We start from the raw sequence: 14,242 nt of genomic DNA on the forward strand, positions 1-14,242 counted from the left end.
AAAATAATTAAAGAGAAAAATGAAATAATATATTTGTCTAAGCATAAACTGTAGTTGGTTCCTAACGTTTTCCCGAGTGATGAAATAGGCGTTAGTTAGAAGCATGCTAGTACCTTTCTTTTTCATTACTTAGCTTTGCCACTTTAAAACTCAATTTTTATTTACAAGTTACGCAAAGGATCTAACCAATGAGCACCAAATACCTACCTTCTTCAACTTTCCAGCATCTTCATAACTCTCTGCGTGTGCCAAGTGTTGGAAACAGGTAACTTAAAAGGCCAATAGTGTCTATACAACAAAAATCTCCATGAATGGACATCAATAAATCATTACTTTTAATTATCCTCCTAATAACCAATCAGATAAAAATCACAACCATATATTCTAATTACAACTACATCATTAAAACAACACTGTCTGTGCATAAAAATCACAAAAGTTTTCTTTCAACATTTGATATAATTTTAACCTAACCGGGTCATATAGTATGGAATTATCTGTATAACATCTTTTTTAACTTTTGAAACAAAAACACTGTCTTTATCTCAAGATCTTATTAAATTTTAAATAGATAGATATTCTTTATTTATGATAAAATATAATCTTTTATTGTTAAATTGTTTATGAATTTATTATTATAGCTTTATAAAAAAAAGAATATTTTACAAATAACAAAATTCCTTAATAATTGCTAACAAATTTCAACTTTACGGAAAATTCATCCACAAATATTGCAATTTAATTTTTTTCTTTTTTCTTCTTTCCTCTTCCTCCTTCTTACTACAGCCACGCATCTCTTGTTCTCATTTCTCTTTTTCCTCCTCCAATTTTTCTTGATATAACTCACGAATGGTTTTTAATGGCAAGCAAGCTTGTACACTACTTTACTTTACATGACTTTCACAGCCATTTAGATGAACTTCAAAGGGTGAAACCTTTGCTTTTGGTTTTGAAATTGCGAAATTTGATATTATTAGGCTCACTGCTTTCTTGTTTTGGTTGTTAAATTTGTCTTCAAAACCTCCAATATTCAATCCATGATTGAGCTTTCGGATTTGTCTCTCATATAGATCATCACAGGATGTTGCTTAAAAGAATACTATTTCTTCAAAACTGATCCATAATTATAAAGTCCATGCTTTGTGGGAAAAGAAATAATGCGTAACTATAGAATTTACAAGTATATATGCAAACACGAAGTACAAGTACATTAATCAAGTTACTGTCATAGTAACACCCCTTCAATCATTTATTATACTAATGAGGATGAACAACAAAATTCTAGATCTCCATATTATTATTTTTATCTCTTTCTATTTAATTAAAAATAATTAATAATTAAATAAATTAACAGACACTTTTGTTAAATTTTATTCTAAAATTCAGTAAAAAAATATAAAATAAAAAGATTAAAAAATATCTTTCCCGTGTCATTGAATGCTTGGAAATTTTCAGTCTAAGTAACATAATATCAAATCTGAATTCTAAGAACAAAGAAACTTTATTTCTATCATTCTATGTCAGTTAACGTCATAATTGTTTTCAACAGAAAATACGTATTATTCGAAAAAAACAACATATTCCTTGTGAAGACATATATATTTTTCTCATATCTGAACCTTATATTATACACTTCACAACAAATTTACCGGCCATGATCAATAAAGCCAAGGGCGTTTCATATTTATCCCTTTTCCCAAAGTCATTTCAGGATCGAAGATATGAAGGTGAAGTTCTGTCTTGTTCAGCACAAGAAACCATCGGTAGCAGCGTTGATGAAAAGGTGTATCGGTGCGAAGAAGAAGATGGATAGCAGCATAGCAAAAAAATGGCGAGAACTCAGTGGGCAGAGTCACTGGAGGGGTCTGATGGAGCCTCTGAACATCGATCTTCGCCGCTACATCATACACTACGGTGAAATGGCTCAAGCGGCATACGATGCTTTCATCTCCGAGAAAGCATCAAAGTACGCTGGAAGCAGCAGATATGCCAAGAGGAATTTCTTCTCCAAAGTTGGTTTGACGAATGGCAACCCCTTCACGTATTCCGTCACCAAGTTTCTGTATGCAACTTCAGAAATCGATGTCCCTGAAGCTTTCATCGTGAAGTCGTTTTCTAGAGAGGCTTGGAGCAGGGAATCAAATTGGATAGGTTATGTTGCAGTGGCGACTAATGAAGGGAAAGCTGCGTTGGGTAGAAGGGACATCGTGATCGCATGGAGGGGCACTGTGAAGACCTTGGAATGGGTTAATGATCTCGACTTTGTTTTGGTTTCTGCTCCTCAGGTTTTTGGTAACAACACTGATCCTAAAGTGCATCAGGGTTGGTACTCCATTTACACCTCAGAAGATCCACGTTCTCCCTTTAACAAGAGCAGTGCCAGAAGCCAGGTACATGCACACATGTAATTGTTTCTGTTTTTTTAAGAATGATTTTTAATGTCCCACATTTCAACATTCAATTTCTGTCATAAAACTTCAATCTATCTATTTTTGATCTTGATGATGATTAGGTCCTAAGTGAGGTGAGAAGGCTGGTGGAGCTATATAAGAATGAAGAAATAAGCATAACTATAACTGGTCACAGTTTAGGTGCTGCAATTGCAACCCTCAGCGCAGTAGACATTGTTGCAAATGGTTACAACAAACCAAGTGATCCTTCTCTCAAGGCTTCCCCAGTCACTGCCATTGTGTTTGCCTGTCCAAGAGTTGGTGATAGCAACTTTCGAAAGGTTTTCTCTGGCTACAAAGATTTGACAACTTTACGCATTCGAAACGAGTTAGACATTGTTCCAAACTACCCCCTTGTGGGGTATTCGGATGTAGGTGAGGAGTTGAAGATCGATACCCGAAAATCAATGTACTTGAAGAATCCTGGGAACCCACTTAGTTGGCATAATTTGGAGGGTTACTTGCATGGAGTGGCGGGAACACAGGGAAGCAGAGGAGCGTTCAAACTTGAGGTTAATCGTGATATTGCACTTGTGAACAAGACCTTGGATGCTCTGAAAGATGAATTGCTTGTTCCCGTTTCGTGGAGGGTCGAAAAGAATAAGGGTATGGTTCAACAAAATGATGGTTCGTGGAAGCTCATGGATCGTGAGGATGATGACTTTTGATCCTTAATTCAGAATTGAGAATGCCTTAATTTCGTTTGTTGTCGATGGAATGGGAGAAAATATTATTTGATAATTGGATTTGTTTACTATAGTGTAAGAAAAACCCTGCTCTCTGTTATTTAGAATTATAAGAAAATTATGTCATTTGTGATCGGGGAACAGACTACGAACGATCAATCTTTTGATTCAAAAGCACGGCTCGGTTTGATTTTCGTTATTTAAATTAAATATAAAATCACAAAAATCAACTTTTATTGTTTTTTTAATTGATTTATCAACTTTTATTATTTTTTTAATTGATTTTTCGTGATTTTTATTATTATAAAATTTTAAAACCTTTTTTTATAAAGGTTGCCAAAATTAGTAAAATAATTATTATTATACATTTTATGATGAAAAAAAAAGTTTAAATAGAGAAATATGAACTATTGCTATATTCATAATTCCAATGTCATCTTTCATTTTATAAAAGATTATATAATTTATATTTCAAAATTACAGTACAACTTAAATAGACATATATAAAATTATAAAATAACATTTAAGATATATATGTATATATATTATAGTGGTTAACTATTATATCTAAATAAAGAAAGTGAATTTGTTTAGTTTGATTCTAGATTTTTTTTTTATCGATTCAGTCTTTAACAAAGTAGTAATGATTTTTTTTTAGTTTATGGAGAGTATGTGAATTTTGTTTTCCTTAATAAAAATAAAAATGAAAAACATAAAACAGTTTTATACTATCATTCAATATCAAAACACTCTAATTATTTATATTTTCATAATAAATACTTTGAAATTCATATAAAGAATATTTATGATTTATTGATAGGATAAATTTGTCTATAGCAATATTGCATAATCGGTAAACTCTTATTTTAATCGATGGAGAAGCCATTTGAAAAACTTACCATTACTTTTGGACTTTACGGATCCAAATATAATATTCGGCTGGTTCAGTTCATCGAGTAGATTATAATTTAGGGGACTTCTCCCTGCACCCCTAACCCTTTCTCCTGTATCCCCAAAACTTTATATATTTCCAGCTTTGCCCATAGTAAAAAGGTAACGAAGAAAGAGAAAACACAATAAAATCTCCTGCACCCCAATCAAAACTATCCTAACGCTCTGCACCCCCAAAACAAACCCAATAAAAAGCAAGAATCACCCCATCAGGAATTTTTGACTTAGCGCACCATCTCTTCTCCCTCATTCTCCTCTTCTCCCACACACATTCTCCACACAGTCTTCATCCGTCTTCTCCTCTTCTTCTACACATTCTCGCACACAGCCTCCACACAGTTCTTCTCTGGAGCATCCACACAGTGTTGAAACGGATTGTGAGATCCGTGTCGGTGGAGGATGAAACGGAATACATATTCCATTTCTTTTTCTTTTTTTTTGATTTTTACAAAAACGGATTATGGAATCCGTGGCCTGAGGGCAGGTCTAGATTTGTTATCCATAACTTCAATTATAATTTCTTAAATTAACCTTATTTATATTATTTTTGTTTCAAAATTTTAATTAAATTTGTTGACATTTATAAAATACTGATAACCTTTAATTTATTTTCATTCTCTCAATGTTTCACTTAATTGTTTTTTCATAGTAATGATTCACTTTAAATATCAATCTGTCATTACTGAATGTTTAAATCAAATTTCAAAAGGTGATGTTTCTTTTTATGTTATTTCAAACTACTAGTGATAGAAATAGAAACTCTTTGTTCCACGTGATCACACTAAAGTTTTTCTTTTTTTTAATATATATTATATTACTTCTCCCTCAGTTTTGATCACTCCTTTCTTCTGCACTCACACTTTATAAAAACATTTTTTAAATATAATAAAAATTCTTTTGGGATGAGCAATATCTCAGAAATTACAATAGCAAGTAAATTATCTGTGAAAAATATATTTTTTATTTTGTGAAACATGCTAATTGGTTTCTTCGTAATAGAGATTTTAAAATTCAATATTCATTTAGTTAATTCTTAGAACAACATTTTTAAGCAATATATAATTAAACATTTAATTATTAGCTTATTGACATGTGTTTTTGTATTTATCAAAATTATATATATTCTATTAAATTAATAGAAAAATTATGAATTTAAGAGGAGTCAGTGACACTTAAGTTTAATATTAGAATGTTTTGAACAGTTATCTATCTAGTTAGGAGCAGTTGTGAATACGATAAAAATATGGTTGTTAAACAAACGTGATCATTTCTTTCGTGAAAAACCCAAAATTATGTTTAGTTGATTCGTTTCGGTTTTCAAAAAGTAGATGAAGAGAATACAGACAAATTCGCATTTGCTTACGCTGTGAATAAATAGATATTTTAAAAAAAGTTAAAAGATTAATAAAATATAATGCCATTAACTGATTTCCTATGCATATACTAAATAAATAAACATTCTAATTCAAACAAATGGAGTTTTTTTAACGGATTGCGAAATCCGTGTCGGTGAAGATGAAACGGAATACACATTCCGTTTTTTTTTTTTTTTACAAAAACGGATTATGGAATCCGTGGAGGGCGCATGAAACGGAATACATATTTTGTTTCGTTTTTTTTTTCTCAGAAACGGATTATGGAATCCGTGTATGAGGACGCTGAAACGGATTTTAGAATCCGTTTTGGCTTTTTTTTGTTGGTTTTTCGTGAAATCCGTTTTAGCCCCATTTATCTGACAATAAAAGGATCTTGGAAAAGAAAAGAACATGAGATTAATCTGATAAGTCGCTGTCAAATTCCTCTTACAAAGATCACCCGATTATAATATCTCATCCCCTGCACCAAACTCTAATTCTCTTTTACCTTCAAATATTCCTTCCCCAAACATACAAACAAATTTTCGCGATATGTTTTGGTCCGGTGAAAACAAAAGGAAAATCCTTATCAACTCTTAAGAAACGCATTAGGCTTATGCCATTATTGAATTAAAACACCAAAAACAAAGTGTCATTGTAAGAAACTATATTATTAAATTAAGAAACCAGCTACGAATATGAGTCATGTACATATATATATATATATATATATATATATATATATATATATATTTTTATCACAAAGAGTAAGGTTTAAAAATAATGGTGTGGGGTGTAATTTTGTTATGAATGGGGGTGCAAGCAAAAAAATCAAAATGTATGGAAAATGGATTACGAATTCCGTTTCGTAAAGTTCTGAAACGGATTCTGTAATCCGTTTCAAAAAAAATTGCAATTTTTTTTTTGAAACGGATTACAGAATCCGTTTCAGAACTTTACGAAACGGAATTCGTAATCCGTTTCCCATACAATTTGACTTTTTTTCATGAAACGGCTTACGTAATCCGTTTGGTAAATGTTTGAAACGCATGCCAGAATCCGTTTCATAAAAAATTTCGTGTTATAGTTTCTGAAACGGAAAACAAATTCCGTTTCACATCACAAACAGAAAAAAAAGCTAGTATTAAGGCTAACCTGGAGAGACGGGGAACTACCACACTTGGAGAGAAGATAACAGGATGCAGTTAGTGACAATACCACCTTCCTTCAAACAACCAACAATCACACAACTTTCAACCAGAATAACACAACGCTGAGACAGCAAGAACAAACAACATTCCTTTAAAAAAAAATTAATGAAAGTGATACAAACCGGAAGAGGGACCACCACACCAGAGACAATGAAAGAATGAAGGACAGAAAAATTAAAGCTGTCAGGGACCACAAAGAATGAAACTGAGCAAAATTTTAAATGAAAGAAGAGTGGGAGGGAGAAGAAATGGGAGAAGAAGAAATAGTGATAGTAACGTTTTGGGGGTTCAGGAATGTTGGTGACGCAGTAAATGAAATTTACTGTGTCCGTACCCACTTTCACCCACTTTCACTCATATGTTAAATAAGGGTATAAGGGTAAATTTGGGGGGTACAGAAGAACTGTTGGAGGTGCAGGGAGAAGACCCCATAATTTATACTACTAAAATGGGCTTGGGCCGTAGATATGTTTTCACCGGACCACTGAGTTTGGCAAAGATTTTACAAACTGTTTCCGAAAAATCAAATCAAGAAACGCCCTCAACTTCATTGCATTGCATTATATTGTATTATTTTGTTTTATTTTGAATTAAATGCTAATGTATCTTGTTTAACATTTTAAATTCGAATACCATGATATTTAAATAACTGTGTATATATATTTAAAGCATGATGAAACTTTATATAAACTATTCAATCCACACAGAAGTTACTCTTTATCGTTTTTAGTTAAACAGAAATTTTGGAACAATGTCACATTTATCTATTAATAATCAGACATGTATATTTTAACAAAATTTATGAGAGTACAAGCAAACTCAAATCTCAAGATTCTTAACACAACCGAACACGATCTGCATCAAGCAATCTAACTGTCATCACAATTTCTTTAGTCCCTAAACTCACCATCCAAACATAGAGAAGAGCCGAAGTCAATGGTGCAGTTGACAGTGAGTCAACAAAGAATTGCTATTGAAATGTGCAGGTCTTGCATGCTTTGAATGTGACTCATTAATTTTGTTAACATAAGGAAGAAAGGCCCTGTGTAGGAATTCAGACAATACTTATGCTACAAACAAGTGAACATTTATTATTTAGGAGGTAATTGTGAGATATTTTTTGGTGGTGCTATGAAGACTAGGGTATCTTGTAGAGAGAGGTCTTGAGGGGAGGATATGAGAATGGACCGTAAATTAGACCTTTGGCGATGTACCTATATGATGCTTCTGTCAAATGAATTCCATCCCAGTTTGCATGTGTCGATGGATCTGCACATACCTTTGAACCAATGTGACCACACCTTGCTGATATATTGAAGTTGTATGGCCCAGCTGCTCCACAGCATGCTCTCAACGCCCCACTAGAAAACCCTGCACATTCAATCAACTCATACAAATTTAGGTCACTTTTAATAATTACAAAATAAATTTCTCCAACCAAATCCAGCAATGTTGAGCGTGATTTCAAAATGGTACCACAGCATAATAAATAATTTTGAAATCATCTATGATGACAAATATCATTAGTTTGAAAGCCATCTAACATAATTTAAGATTAGTTTGATAATATAAAATTATTTCAGAAGAGCTAACCATAGTGTCCTGGTGCATGGAAGAACCGTTTGGCAGCGCCATAATAATCTGCATACAGTATCCTTGCATGAGGATTGTTTTGCCTTAGTGTCTTCAGAGCTAGCTTGAGCTCCTTGTTATGGTACTCTGCAAAACCATTGAAAGATTTCAAGCATCCATTTCCATCATAGTCCTCCTTGTTCCCGCTTCTGTATAAAGTCAGGTATAGCGCAGAGCACCCAATTGGCAAATTCCCTGGCACCAACAGCTCCCTTGCTCCTTCAGCGATCAATTCCTATCAAAACAAGGGAGGAAAGTGAAATTAATTCATCCAATAAAATGCACTCACATTGTTATTAACCACGTTTCTTAAGAAATTGAGTTCAGACTGATATAAAATGCACTTAGTTTGATATATAAGATACATTGATGGCCGTTTTTATTGCTTCAACAACAGGAGGAACGGTTGCTTGAAGTTGAGTGATATTTCCGGCAATGGCAGCGTAGTTATAATCATTGCCACCAATCTCCCCCACCAGAAAGAGAGAGCGTTCGAAGTACCTATCACAATCTGTGACATACATACAAGGGGACAATGATGAAATACATGTTTTATTGTTGAAACATCATAAGAAAAACATATGCAAGTGTTTTTGTTTGGTTTTCAGTGTTACCTAGTTTAGTGGTGCAAAGGGAGGGTTTAAGTTTCTTAAACCAGCCAAGCTGAATGTTCAATGAATTATTTGTCCAAAGAAATTTTCCAAGCCCGGCTGCAATGAAGAATTTTGTATCAAGTGCTGTGGCTCCAGCAACGGCAAAATTTACTCCAGGATGGATATTTTGGTCTTTGGTTAATGCCAGATAGGGTGGTAAATATGGCAACTTATATGCCTCAGCTGCATAAATTAAAAAATCATAACAAGTGAGTATTAGAAGAAGCAAGTCATGGTGGTTATATATATTTACACATTTACATAGCAGGTACCTATGAAATCAATTACTAGTCGTCCATCTGAGCAACGGCCGGTTGAACGATTAAAGAAGGTTTGACCATAAGGAAGCTTTCCTATGACTGGGTATGACAAGGCTCCAGAAGCAAGAAAATTGCCAGTGTCACTTAAAGAATCACCAAAATTGAAGATTGCATTATATGGGCCAGTGCTTGGACTTGAAACAACTTTCTCATGGAAACCAAAGGTTAAGGAAGTAATGACCAACAAAATATGGATCTTCATAGTGTTTCTATGAATATGTTGTTGAGAAATAACTCAAATATAAGTAGAGCATACAATTATGAGGGAAAGTTATATGAGCCACTAATGCGGTTGAGCTTTAAATATTCTCATGTGTTTTTCTAATCTTTCTCATTGATATATCTGTGATATACTATGTCAACTCTATTAGATTCAAGAAAAAAGAGTTATGAGTTGTAAGTGGTTGGACATTATTAGATTCTGATTAATTTTGACGGTGAGCAACAGAGGACGAAAGCAACTAATGGCCATCGTTGAGAATTCAACATACAAACGATTCTGGTTATATATGTCCTTCATCTTTTAGCTAACGTCTAGTTAACCCTAATTAACCCTAGTCGGGAATTTTCGCCAATATTTTATATTCGGGGCACAATATAGAGTTTCCTTAAATAGGGATGCAAATTTATAGAAAATTCAAGAAAATAAGTATTTTAGAAACTATTGGAATTGATCATTTCTAAAATTATTAAGGCAATCTAGAGAATTAAATAAAAAGTGTATGGTATATAAATTAATTTCTATTTTTTTTTTGAAGTTGTTATAATGTAAGTCTTCTATATATTATAATATGTAATTTGGAATATATATACATATATATATATATATATATATACATATATATATATATATATACATATATATATATATATACATATATATATATATATATATATATATATGTCAATCGATTTTTTTATGCAAATAACACAGCTTGTATTTAATATTATATAGCATACTGTAGACAAAATTTGTAGACAAAATTTACAGAGGTAGCACACTTTTGATTTTGATTTTGTGTTGGGAATTCTGGTCTCTAATAGGGACCGAATTCTGTGAGGGGCTGTAGATTTTTCTTTTTCCAATCTTAGTTGAAATTCGGTTTCCAGGAGGAAACCAAATTTTACACTTTTTTTTTTTTCGTTTTCTTAAGTAGTTGAATTAGGATTTTTAAAATTTATTTTAAAAAATAAATTTAGGTGTTAATTTTTTTTTTCGTTTTTTTTCAGTGATTGAATTAGAGATTAATTTTTTTAAATAGATTTAGTTTTGTGTATTAAGTTATTTTAGGTATTATTTTGAAAAAAAACTAATTTTATTTTCTTTTTGAATTTGTTGACTTAAAAAGATATAATATTGTGTATTAATTTATTTTATGTGTAATTTAGAAATATAAAAGTAAATCTTTTTTTTAATTTGTTGAGTTTTTTTTTATAATAGTGATTTTGGAATAAAAATTTATGAATTATAATAGAGGTAAAAAAAATAAAAATAATTAATGTATAATGTTTGAGGTGGTGTTATATTATTAATATTTTGTATGTTTATTGAATATTTAAAATTAAAAAAGTAAGTTGAGGTAGGAATTTATTTTTTATTTATATTTTTGTACTTTGATTTCTTTATAAGAATTTAATTGATAGTGTTTATTTTTTGAGACAAATAAATAATGTAAAATTTATTGTTATATGATGAAATAAAATAGTAGGTATTAACTTTAAATATTAACTTTAAAAAACAAAAACACACCAACACTCATAAAAATGTGGAGACCAATATTCAAAAAAGTGAGGAGTTAGGTTAGGGTTTTTGTATACATTGTTCACAGTTTGCAAATTATGAATGACAATATGAACAAAAAAATGTAATTGGGGTCTTTATGAACAAAAATAAAGTCAATTGGTATCAATCTTAACGGAAAAATATATGACACCATCACTGACTCATATGTTGGGAGCCATGTAGAAATAAGTGAAAAGTTGCGTTGAGTTGTAACGTATAAACAAGATGTTCTATGTAGACAATATGGATAAAATATTACATTGAGTCCTTATCAACAACAAAATACTTCATTGGAGTCAATCTTAAATAAAAATAATAATAATAATATACAACAACAGTAACAAACATGTGGGGAGCAATATGCAAATAAGTGGGGAGTTACAATATAATTTTTTTACACATTGTGGACAAGTTGGAAATTATGAAATTATGGAATTCTATTACCGCAAATTTCAGATTACAATGCAAACAATGAATTCTATGCCATAACATAAGTTTCGAAGACTACAAAAATTATTCATGTACAGATAAAGTGCCCACAGAACAGATGTTTAGTACTTAAAAAAAAAAGTTCAATTTAACACAATACCTTTGTCAGATTGCACACACTAAACTCATTGTTGGACATTAACTAATAATCATAAATATTTGTTTTTGCTATAAAAAAAACATTGCTACATTACAAATTACTACAACAAAAATTCTTACCATATAAAAAAACTAAGTATTCAAATTATTTTTTTAGCATTTTAATATACAATTTGTTAAAATCACCAAAAATTAAAAAATAGACTTTTAAATTAAATTAACTTTTATATTTCTAAATTACACCTAAAATAATTTAATACACAACGCTAAATTTATTTTTATTTAATTCTTAACTCGAGAAATTCAATAAAAAATTTAATTACATTTACTTTTATATTTTTCCAAATAATATCTAAAATAAATTAATACACAATACTAAATCATTTTTCTAAAAGGTTTTAAACTCAACAATTCAAAAATATAAAAATTACAGTTGCTTTCATATATTTCTAAATTATACCTAAAATAACTTAATATGTAATAAGAAGTCTATTTTAATATATTTTTTTAACCAAAGAAATTAAAAATAAAATATTTTTTTAACCTCTAATTGAACATTTTTTACAAAAACAAAAATAAAAAAATAACACCTTAATCTATATTTCAAAAAAATTCAAATATCCTAAATCTAATTCATTTTTAACAAAAAAAAAAACCATGTTAGAATTCGAGTACTAGAGACCGAATCGTGAATGAGGAAGTAAAAATAAATACATAAAACACGGCAGGCTAGAATTTGAGTTCCCGAGGACCGAATCCTTACCCAAAAAGCAAAACTATGCTATCTGCATAATATTTATGTACAATGTTCTATGTGGCTAAAATTAAAAGCAAACCATGTTATTTGGGTACAAAAATCGCTATCAATCTCATATGGAATATGCAAATCTCAGGATAATTGTGTGAGTAACAAGTTATCTCCTAAAGGCAGTTTGATTAAAATTGTTTTTAAATGTATTGAGTAAAGTTTTTTGGATCGACAGGGATGTAATGTAAATTTTAAGGTTTAGGTATTAACTCTTAATACATTGTATATGAATTGGAACATACCAAATGTTTTATTTAATTAATTTTTTTCCGATCAAACAAAAAAAAATAATGTTATTCTTGCTAGAATACAAACATTAAATTTGGATTGTAGACATACATAGATATAAACCTATAGTAAAGATTTGAGTTAATGATTAATATAACAAAGAAATACAATATGGTATAAACATAAACTATTATGAGTAGTCATTTTATATAAAAAAAAAAAACTGTATTAATGATAATTTACGTTAATTAACGCATATAAATGTAGATAATTAAAAGTTAGTTTTGATTAATTCAAAATTAATGGAGAAGATGGAAGAGGTTAGAGAAAAAAAGAAAAAGTTGGCCCATAAAAAAAGAAAAATCCAAATACACTTGAATTCACCCAGCCCGTTGGAAGTACGGACAACTAAATGCGTTGAAGTTGCATTCCAGGTATTTGTGGTATTCATTCACTCAAAGGTCAAAGTATATTTATGAAATGGGAGACAGATGGGACGAGATATTTGCAAGTGCATTTTATTATCGGCTTAAATTCGTTTCAAATTTAATATAAATTATAAAATTTTATTTAAATAATGATAAAAAACTGAAAATGTTATAGATTAAATAAATAGTAAGTAAAGTTAAACAAAATCTTATTCAATAAGGTGAAAAACATATTTTAAAGTTTTATAATATTTTTAGTACGTTTAAATAATTTTATAATAAATTTGTGAAGAGTACTTTTATGCATGTATGGATATATTACTCATAGTCCTTCTTTTGATTTCAAATTATGTAGAAACTAACTTTAAAAAAACATACTAAAAGGATTGTAATTACATATTGAGTGCATTTATACATGTCTCATGTATGCAATTTATAAATATATTTTTCCTATATTTTTTAGTGTTACAAATAGCATTGTTATTATTATTATTATTTGGTATTATTATCAGCATTAGTATTTTTATTTGTATTATTATTATTAAAAAATATTTCCTATACCATAAATTTTATCAACAAAAGACAAGTTAAAATATTTCATTTAAGATAATATTTAACTAAAAAGTCTAATTCAGAATTTTAATCATATAACTACATGTTACTAATTAATTATTATGTCAATTTTATAATTTAGAATAAACACATTTATATCTAAATATTATTTTTTAATCTTAATAATTATCATTAGAAGAAAATAATATCTCTAATTCTATGTGTCAATATCTTTTGATATATCTCTGTTTGTCTCTATTTACACTAGTTTCTATTTAAAAAATTTAACATCAATTTCGTGTTGTTTTTATTTTGTACTATATCATCTTTCACAATACGTGTACATTTTATTTTAACAACTATCCATGTACTTGCATTTCATTTTACTATAATATATAACTCAAATGAGGGAAAGTGTTTGCAAAAGACACTCTGATGCCAAAGTCAATTTGAGATATTAGGGAAGCAATGTCAAAGGAAACGTAATCATGTACTTTGTAAAGTGTGCCTTTTATATTAGGGTTCATGGGCCTTACTTGGTTGGGTTTTTATTCAGTTGACCTAATTATGTGTTAATTAGAATGAGTTAATTAATCT

The 14,242-nt window shown here is 30.0% G+C and overlaps 2 protein-coding genes across 2 annotated transcripts; one reads left to right on the plus strand and one right to left on the minus strand.

The window, feature by feature from the left end:
- Positions 1-1,630: 1,630 nt before the first annotated feature.
- On the plus strand, positions 1,631-3,384 carry LOC114187510 (phospholipase A1-IIgamma-like). The gene is made up of 2 exons (XM_028075773.2): positions 1,631-2,390; positions 2,513-3,384. Exons 1-2 carry the CDS (start codon positions 1,722-1,724, stop codon positions 3,116-3,118), a joined length of 1,275 nt encoding a protein of 424 aa, XP_027931574.2. The 5' UTR covers positions 1,631-1,721; the 3' UTR covers positions 3,119-3,384.
- A 4,010-nt stretch (positions 3,385-7,394) lies between these two features.
- Positions 7,395-9,487, minus strand: LOC114187642 (GDSL esterase/lipase At5g45910-like). Its single transcript, XM_028075938.2, has 5 exons — positions 9,211-9,487; positions 8,900-9,121; positions 8,651-8,796; positions 8,247-8,520; positions 7,395-8,024 (listed from the first exon to the last, which is right to left on the minus strand). Exons 1-5 carry the CDS (start codon positions 9,458-9,460, stop codon positions 7,792-7,794), a joined length of 1,125 nt encoding a protein of 374 aa, XP_027931739.2. The 5' UTR covers positions 9,461-9,487; the 3' UTR covers positions 7,395-7,791.
- Between the last annotated feature and the right edge of the window lie 4,755 nt (positions 9,488-14,242).

The sequence above is a fragment of the Vigna unguiculata genome, chromosome 6 (genome assembly GCF_037176805.1).
Source record: "Vigna unguiculata cultivar grain cowpea cultivar isolate G323 ecotype 2 chromosome 6, ASM3717680v1, whole genome shotgun sequence".
Taxonomy (NCBI): domain Eukaryota; kingdom Viridiplantae; phylum Streptophyta; class Magnoliopsida; order Fabales; family Fabaceae; genus Vigna; species Vigna unguiculata.